This window comes from Malurus melanocephalus, unplaced genomic scaffold (genome assembly GCF_030028575.1).
Source record: "Malurus melanocephalus ecotype Western Australia unplaced genomic scaffold, MMel_1.1 scaffold_722, whole genome shotgun sequence".
NCBI classification, from domain to species: domain Eukaryota; kingdom Metazoa; phylum Chordata; class Aves; order Passeriformes; family Maluridae; genus Malurus; species Malurus melanocephalus.
Window position 1 is genome coordinate 212914 of NW_026623954.1, and position 8665 is coordinate 221578.

The 8665-nt window shown below is 64.1% G+C and overlaps 1 protein-coding gene across 1 annotated transcript in view; it reads right to left on the reverse strand.

The window, feature by feature from the left end:
- The window catches only part of BMP1 (bone morphogenetic protein 1), an 11962-nt gene extending 7429 nt beyond the window's left edge, over positions 1–4533 (reverse strand). Inside the window, exons 1-8 of the mRNA XM_057384583.1 lie at positions 4306–4533; positions 3938–4084; positions 3735–3852; positions 3032–3210; positions 2779–2884; positions 2326–2450; positions 535–650; positions 55–344 (exon numbers count right to left, since the gene is read on the reverse strand). Of these exons, the coding sequence (XP_057240566.1) occupies positions 55–344; positions 535–650; positions 2326–2450; positions 2779–2884; positions 3032–3210; positions 3735–3852; positions 3938–4084; positions 4306–4471 (1247 nt within the window). The 5' untranslated portion in view covers positions 4472–4533. The remainder of the gene's footprint in view (positions 1–54; positions 345–534; positions 651–2325; positions 2451–2778; positions 2885–3031; positions 3211–3734; positions 3853–3937; positions 4085–4305) is intronic.
- Positions 4534–8665: the final 4132 nt, after the last annotated feature.

Genomic DNA, 8665 nt, shown 5'->3' on the forward strand with positions numbered 1-8665 from the left:
CAGGACTGGCATCTCCCAGGCTCCAGCCAGCTGGATCATCCAGACTGGTTTCACTGGTGTGGGCCAAACTGGGAGCTCCATTCACCCCAATAACCCCTCTGGGGGGTTGTTCCCCCCTCCCCAAGGCTTTGGGACACCAGGCAGGCAGGGACAGAGGCAGAGGGAACCCCCCGGCCCCGCTGCCGGCCCCGGGGCGGTCCCGGCGGGCAGGAGGAGCGGGCAGGAGGCCCCGGGTTGTTACCTCGCAGCGTGGCCTTTCTCCAGAACCCGTCTCTCACCTCCACGTAGTCGTACCAGCACAGCCGGCTTCGGTACAGGTCCAGGGTGGTGAAATTCAGGATGATCTGAGGTTGGGAAGGAGCAGGGAGAGCGTGGGGTCAGCTCCCCCCACACCCCGTCCACTGGGATGGGCACCGGGTGGAACCCGGACCCGCTCTGTGACCCCACAGCGGGATGCTGGGATGAGAAACACCCCAGAAGAAAGGCGGGAGGAGGAAGAGGAGGGCTGGGAGCCTTCACCGCAGCCGTCAGTACCTTCTCTCCAGGGGTGACGGAGATCCTCCAGACGCAGTGCATGTGGGCAGAGTATCCATTGGGGAATTCCGGGGAGGAGAAGTTACCCTGGCTATCCTGAAGCGTCTCCCCACAGGCTGTGAAGGGCGAAAATCGGGGTTCAGACCCTCCAAGGGAACCCCCAGCAGCGGGACGGGCACCGCTGCTCTCACCCCCAACCCCGGTGCTTTTTTTCCCCAGCTCTAAGGATCAAAAAATCCGCGATCACCGCCATCCCCAACCCTCCCTGGAGCGGCTCCCGGCTCSGTGGCAGCTCTCCAGCGGCCGTGCCCCCCACCCTGCGGCGGGGCTGGATCTCTGGCGGCCCCCCCGTGCCCTGCCACGCCGCGGGGCTCGGCTGGCCGCCCKCTCTCGGGGCTGGAACTGGCCCAGMGCTGCCATCTGGAAGCCACATGACGCCGTGACCGCGGCACAGGGAGCTCCGCTGCGGCTGTCGGGGGGCCAAGGCGGCCGCCCCCTCCTCATCCTCCCCTCTGAGCGGGGAGGGGGCACGAGATGAAAGGTGAAACGCTGCAAAAAAAAAAAAGCCGCTTGAAACCTGGGCTCACTGCCTTTTTTCCCTTTTTGCTTCTCAGTGGAAACAAAAGAAAGTAAAAGCCGGGATCCAGAGAGGCTTTTTTTCGGGGGGGTTTCTCCTTTCTGGGCTTTTTTTTTTTTTTTTTTTTTTTTTTCCAGACCTCCCTTCCCTTCCCTTCCCTTCCCTTCCCTTCCCTTCCCTTCCCTTCCCTTCCCTTTTTTTGCTTTGCCTTGCTCCAAACTAATCACTTTTCCTGCTCCCTCGAAGGCGGCGCGGCCGTGGGGCCCCTCACAAAGGCGTCCCTCTTCCAGGCTGCTAATTAGTTGCTGGAATTAAGCGGGAGCGTGCGGGAGCCAAACTCCTTGCAGATGTTGCCAGCGCGGTCCCCAAGCACGTGCCCGCTGTCGGGGGAGACTCGTGCCAACCTCCCCTCCCGGTTGGGGACAATGCCACCGCTCACGGTGACAGCCCCAGAGCCGGGCAAGGTGACAACGGTGAGGGGGTCACGCTTTGCTCCCGCTCCAAAGGGGATTTTTGGGGTCTGGTGTCCCCAGAATGTCCCGTTCCACCCCATCCAAACCCCTCTGGGGGTCATCCTTCGCTCTCCAAGGATGCTGTGGGGTCACAGGGTGCCCTCAGGAGATGCTCTGCTCCTGCAGGATGCTCTTGGAGGGACGATCTTCAGAGAATTTTTGGAAGATCCTCTGGGGGAATCCTTCTCTTGAAGGATTCTTTTGTAGGAATGCTCTGGGGAGATGCTCTTTGTAGGATTTTATGGGGGATGCTGTTGCAAGAGACTCCTGGGGGAGATGCTCTTTGAGAGATGATTTTTTTGGAWGATTTCTTGGGGGAATGCTCTTTGAGAATGCTCTTAGGGGGATTCTTTTTGGAGCTGCTCTTTTGAGGATTGCTCTTGGAAGAYGCTCTAGAGAGGATTTTTTGGGGGAGTGCTGTTTTCTCGGAGGAGCAGGAGGAGMGGGCAGCCAAGGACACCCTCACCCACACGGGGCTCACTCAGCCTCCAACTTCTGCTCAGAACACCCCAAAAAGCTCCGCGGATGGAGAAACGCACCTCGCCAGCTCTTTAGAGAATCCTACAGCGCGAAGAACCCCAAAAACCGCAGAAAACAGGAAATCCATCCAGGATGACGCCACTTTTGCCAAATTTTGGGGTGAAACCGAGCGTTTTCCGGGAGATACAGCCCCGGGAGTGCTCCCAGGGAGGTGACACCCACCTGGGCAGCGGTAGAGCTTGCGGGCCTGGGCGATGTCGCCTTTGCTGAGCCGCGTCCTCTGGCCGATGGCGGGACGGACCCCGTTCACGTCGTATTTGGGCAGGATGGTGTCGAGGAAGATCCCCCTGGGGCAGGAAAGGGACGAGCCGGGTGGGAATCACCGGGAAAAGGGAGCTAAATACRGCCTGGCTAATTAAAACCAGCCCGGCTAATTAAAGCCTGAGGGCCRGTGAGTCAGCGGGGACGTGTCCCCAGCGGAGGTGACCGCGGGGACAGCAATTCCCTGCTCTGGGAAGGGACGCTGAGGGGTTTTATCCTGCCCTAGACATCAATGGGACCATTTTCCGAGGGAATTAACCCTGTGTACAGCTGGTAATTGTCCCCTGGGGTTGGGGACAGTGTGCCACTGTCCCCAGGACACGAGGGGACACACGGGGACACCCCGGGCCGTACCTGGAGAAGGTGTTCCTGGCGTAGTGCATGATGCTGTCRAAGTCGTACGTCTCCCCCAGCGATTCCACCTCCTCCGGCTCCATCTTCAGGAAATTGTATTCCTGCCCTGGGGGTGACACAACGGGGACACTGCCAGGGGGGACCCCGAATTCGGCAGCACCCCATGGCGGGGATGAAGAGGAGGAGGAAGAGGATGAGGAGGAGGAGGGTGAGGAGGAGGATGAGGAGGAGGAGGAAGGGGGTTCATGCCCACCTGGCTGGATGTTCTCCCGGATGATGGAGACGTGATCATCCCGGTCGGGGCGCGTGTGCTCATGCCAGAAGCCGATGACGTGGCCCAGCTCGTGCACCACGATGCCGAATTTGTCACAGTTTTTGCCGATGGAAATGGCCTGGGGTCCCCCTCCTCGGCGCCCCACGTAGGAACAGCAYCTGGAGGGGAGAACCGGGTGATTCCTTGCTGGACATCCCCGGGGTGGGGGYCCCACAAAACTGGGATGCTGGAGCTTCAGGCATCCTGCTCAGGTGAGGATCTTGAGCCTCAGCTCTGCCCGGAAACCGGGCACGGGATGGCCCAGCACGGCACGGCACGGCTGAAGCAGCCCCACAAAACGCGATCCTGCTCCTGGTGTGCCCATCCTTGCCCCTGCCCAGCGGCCAAGCCGCGCTCTGGAGCCGGGCTCAGCGTTTGCGCCCACGCTCAGGGGCTCCCATTCCAGGGGAAATCCTTCTCCCAACCGCCATCTGCTTGGCCGGGGCCGTGCCCTGACGCGTGAAGACGCCGAGCTCGTCCAAACCCCTGTTTCCTTTGGCTTCGGCCCCGCCGCAAGCCCGGGCTGGTGCCGCGCCACCGAGCTCAGCCCCCGGCGGCGAGCGCCGAGCTCCGGACCCCAACCCCCGGGTAAACCCGAGCCCAAAATCCCCCGGAAAGGTCCTGGAGCAGCCCCCGGACCTACCCACAGGGGCGATAGGTGAACACGATGTAGCTGTCCTCGTCGTTGCGCTCCAGGAAGGTGACACAYGTGTGCTTCTCCCAGTGTCGCATCGCCTGCCGGAAGATGGCTCGCTGGCTGCCTGCGGAGGGGCGGCGGGGGGTCAGCCCGGCGGGGAAACTGAGGCACGGCGGGGCCCGGACACCCCCCGGCTCGCCGCTACTCACCGCTGAAGTTGCCGCTGATGACATAGGGGATGACCCCGTCCGGCCACACTCGCTCCGGCCGGGATGTGGCGGCGCGGCGGCTCCGTGCCCGCTGGCGACCGCGGCTGCGACGAGGGTGGCCCGCCCGGGGGCTGGTGGCATTGCTGCCTGGGGGGACGGGGAGGGTCAGTCCGGGCAGCCCCGGGGATGGGAACGGTCAGTGCGGACAGCCCCGGGGATAGGAACGGTCAGTGCGGGCAGCCCCGGGGATGGGAACGGTCAGTGCGGACAGCCCCGGGGATGGGAACGGTCAGTGCGGACAGCCCCGGGGATGGACAGGGGGTCAGAACACTCCCAAAAGCGCCGCGGATGCCGGGGTGCGGCGTTACCTGAGGAGTTGGAGGGCAGCCGGGTGACCGTGTGACGCGCCAGGTCCACCACCCGGTCCACCTGGAAGAGCTGCAGGTCCTCCTCRTCCAGGGCGATGTCACCCAGGAAGGCGGCTGGGAGGGGAAGGGGAGTTGTGAACGCTCTTTTRTGCATCCCAAATCCCATCGGGGGCCTCTCCCCGGCCCCTCCACACCTGGAAAGCCCTGAAGAGGAAGGAAAACCCTTCCTCCTCCTCCTCTTCCTCCCTCTCTCCTTCCACTGACCGTGATGCGGGCCAAGCTCCCCCCGCCCCCAGCAGCTGGACCCAGCCCCACGCTCACATCTGGATCACATAAAGCCCGTCCATCACTCCGCAGGGTTTCTATTATTATTTGTGTTGCAAAACTGCCTCTTTTTCCCCCGCTTTTGCTGCCTTTAGGACCCCCTTCCTGGCCGGCTCCTGCCCCCCAGCCCGGTGCCAGCTCCGACAGCCCCAGGGTGYCCCAAATCGCCACCTCTGAGCCATTTGCCAGCGCCGAGCGGAGCCATATGGCCCGGGAAGCTCCCGCTGCGCCCAGCGCCCGCAGGAACGGAGCCGGCCGTCTGCCGGGACCGGGACCCCCGCTCCAGCACCGGGGGAAGGGGCAGAAATCCTTCAGCATTACGGGGTGGAGGACATAACCCTGCACATGACCCTTCCTCCTCCTCCTCCTCCTCCTCCTCCTGTCCGTCCTGCCCTCCAGTCCTTCCGTGGCCTTTCCGTGACGCGGCTCCCGGCGCTTGGCCGGCCCCGAGCCCCGGGGACGCGGCTCCGGCGGAAATGCGAGGGCTGCCTGAGGTCAGGCCGCGGCTCCGGAGGTGGCCGCAGTAGGGTGGAGTTTGAGTGGGGTTTCTCAGCAGTTTTGGGGGTACCTGGGGAGATTTGAAGGTGCCTGGCGCTCCCTGGCCTCGCCATCGCTCGGGAAGGGCCGTGGTGGGGAATGGGGTGGCCGGAGCAGCTCGGGGGGTGAGGGCGAGCAGAGCCAAGGTCGCGCTCCAAGCGCTTAGCGAGTGGGTCCCAAAAGAGCCACAAATTACGGAGGCAAGGCGGGACAATTGGGATAACCCGGAGAGGTCCAAAAAGCCGGCACAGGGTGAGAGAAACAGCCACGGGCTCAGAGGATCAGAGGATCCCATCCCTTTCCAAGGCAGCGAGCCCAAATCTCGCTCCAGCGGTGGCGKGGAGCGCTTTGGGGCGAAAAAGCCACGTTTTGGGGCTGTCCCCAGCACTGACCGATGGGTGAATCCCATCGMGGGGAAGCTCCGGGGTGGAGAGCAGACCTGCGGCAGCGCCGAGGGAAGAGCAAACAAGCCGGGRCCGGCACCTCCCCTGGCAGCGACCTGCGGCTGGCACGGCCAGGCTGCAATTTGAGGGCAGAGCAGAGGCAGGAGCCGGCCCCGGCCGCCCCACACCCTCCCCGGGGCCGGGAGGGACGTGTCCGAACGGGCAGCGCGGGGGAGGACCAGGGCCGGGGAGAAGGACGAGCATCCCGTGCCAAGAGCTGCATGGAAAGACAAGGGAAAGTAAGCTCGCTAACAGCCGAGCAAGCTCCGGCGGAGCCAAGTGATATAGAAACCATATGTGAGGGATTTGGGAGACGTGAGAGAGCCGGGCAGGCCGGCCCGGGGACTGGGGGCTGCTTTTCCCGGAGCTTTGAGGTCCCCAGACCCTCCAGAGGGGCCGTGGGGATGGCGAGGGGTGGCCCGGCGGCGATCCCTGTACGGACACGCCGGGCCAAGCCCAGARTGTCGGATTGAGAAACTTCCAGCTCGGTTTGGGCTCCGGTCACGTCCTCCTCCCACTCGTTCCCCGTGCGCCCGTGGCATCAGGTGAYACGTGGGGGTGTTGGGGCGGGGGTCTCTGCTCGCCAAAAGCCYCCGAGGGGCTTCACTGGGGACACTGCCACGCTGCTGCCACTTGGTCATATCAGAGAGGTGGAGGGACCCCCTGCAAAAGAAAGGGACCCCCCTGCAAGTGAAAGGGATCCCCTGAAAGTGAAAGGGATCCCCTGCAAGTGAAAGGGACCCCCTGCAAGTGAAGGGGACCCTCGGCAAACGGGGGGCTCTTGGCAGGAGAAATCCCCGCCCTCTGCTCCACACAGCCCAGACTGGAAACACCCCCGAGCTGTCACACCCCCAGCACCCAATTTCTGCCSGGGCACGGTGCCCGAGAGACCCCAAATCACGGGGCACAGGTCTCCAGCCATCCCCGGAGGGGTTTTGGTGTTCCTGAGCCGTTCCCAGCCCGGAAAATCGCCGGCTGTGCCCACAGGGGCTGCTCTCTGCTCGGTCACAGAGGCACTGGGGACAAGGTCCGAGCGGCGGCGGTGMCAGYGGGGAGGAYGCGGTGCCAGCGGGGAGGAYGCGGTGCCAGCMCGGAGGATGCGGTGCCAGCGGGACGCCAGCTCCAAGGCCAGGCGTGGGGCACGGAGCAGTCAGCAGTGAGGAAGAGGAGAGTGGGATCATCCCAGCTCCATCTCTGCCCATCCCTCCCATCCCCCAGAACACAATCCAACCCTTCGGGAGCTGCCAGGAGGCTCCCACGGAGCTCTTCCCCCTCTGCAGCCGGGATAGAGCTCAGCYCTCCGCTGTTGTTTGACTTTTCGTGCTGTGTTTTCTTTCGGGTTCTTGGAACGGTGACGTAACCGCGGGGCTGGAGCTTTAGACAAACAAGGTTTTTCATCGGGACCCGGGCCAAACCCCTGAGCACCCCATCCCGATCCTACAGGCACCTCTTTCCCACTCACGGCTCCGTGGGTGGATCCCGGCTCTCCTCCCTGCCCGCGGTGCAGAGCTCAGCATCCCTCATCCCCATCCCTCATCCCCATCCCTCATTCCCATCCCTCATCCCCATCCCTCATTCCCATCCCTCATCCCCGTGACCTCTCCCGCATCGCTGGCATTTTGGGAAGAGCCCGACCTCGGGCTCCACCAAGGTTGGGAACCGTGATGCGGGGAAAAAAAATATGATAAAACGAGCTGTGGGAAGAGGCCGGGGCGCGAACGCGGTGTTCTGGTGAGCCGGGAAAAGCAAACAGAACCCTGGGGAAGCCTTGGCAGGGCGGGAGGGCGGCAGATAAACAGGACTGGGATCAGATTCCAGGTCAGTCTGGGGCAGAGGAGGCTCCGGGCACGGTGCAGGGCAGGAGGGACCCTGATCCCTGTGCGGGTCCCAGGAACCCTCAAAGGGCACTGGGCAGGATGGGAAGCGCCCCCCCAATCCCGCATTCCCAGTGATTCCAAGCCCTCCAGCGAGTGCTGAGCATCACTCCCGGTGCCGGCAGGATTTGAAGGCAGCAGAAATCGAGCCGCTCTGCCCCAGCCGGGAACGGGACGGAACAGAGACGTTTCCTAGGTGGATCCCGGCCTCAGGCGGGCTGTAAAGCCGCCGAGTCACCGGAGCWGCACCGCACTGGCTCTCAGAGCCCTTAAATATGTGAGGAATGTTCGTCGCACCGCCCCTCGCCCCCGCACCGGCCCAGCTGCGCGGCAAAACACGCCGGGGCCGCGGSCAGAGCAGACGGGACCCCTCTGCACCGGGAGGGTCCCCCCGGCCGCGGGGGTCTGCCCTGCCCGAGACCCCCGACCCGGGGCGGGCTGGGAAGGTGGAAGGAGCATCCCGGGGCAGCCGGATCCCCGGAGTGGCACCGTGAGACCCCCAGGACAGCGGGGACAGGGCGGAGATGGAGCAGCCCCTCTGGTCTCCCCCAGCACCGGCCCTGCCCCTCTCCCGGTGCCCCTCGCCGGCGGCGGGAGAGAGGGAGCAGCCAGCCCGTAAACGCCGGGGAGAGGAATATTTGCTTTCCCAGAGCACCTTCCGAGCAGGCACAAAGCAGGAATTCAAACCTCGGAGGCCAGGCTGGGAGCCAGGCCAGATCACGGCCCCCCTCTCTGCAGCCAGCGGGGAAACTGAGGCACGGGGGGATAGARCCAGGCAGCACCCGAGAGCCAGCACTGCACTCGGACATCGCTCACGCCTGGCTGGAGCATCCTTATCCCAGCTGGAGCTCTCGGGGAGGGTCCAGGGGAAGGCAGAGATGCTCAGGGGACGATCCCTGTCCCCAATTCCCCTCGGTGCATCCCGAGGCACATCCCATCTCCGCCAACGCTTCCTTTCCCCGGTGCCACCCGCGGCCAAATTCCCTCCCCAGCCCTGGGCATCGGCATTCGGGCTCCGAGCGCTTCTCCTGCTCCAGGTGATGAAATAAAACACCACGGAGCCTCTAATAAACATCCCGGCAGCAAACAAATTCCAGGGGCAGGAAACGGCCGTGCGGGGGGAAGGCTGCGAGTGGGAGGGATGGTTGGGTCGCTGCAGGGGGGGGCTCTTTCCTTCTGCTC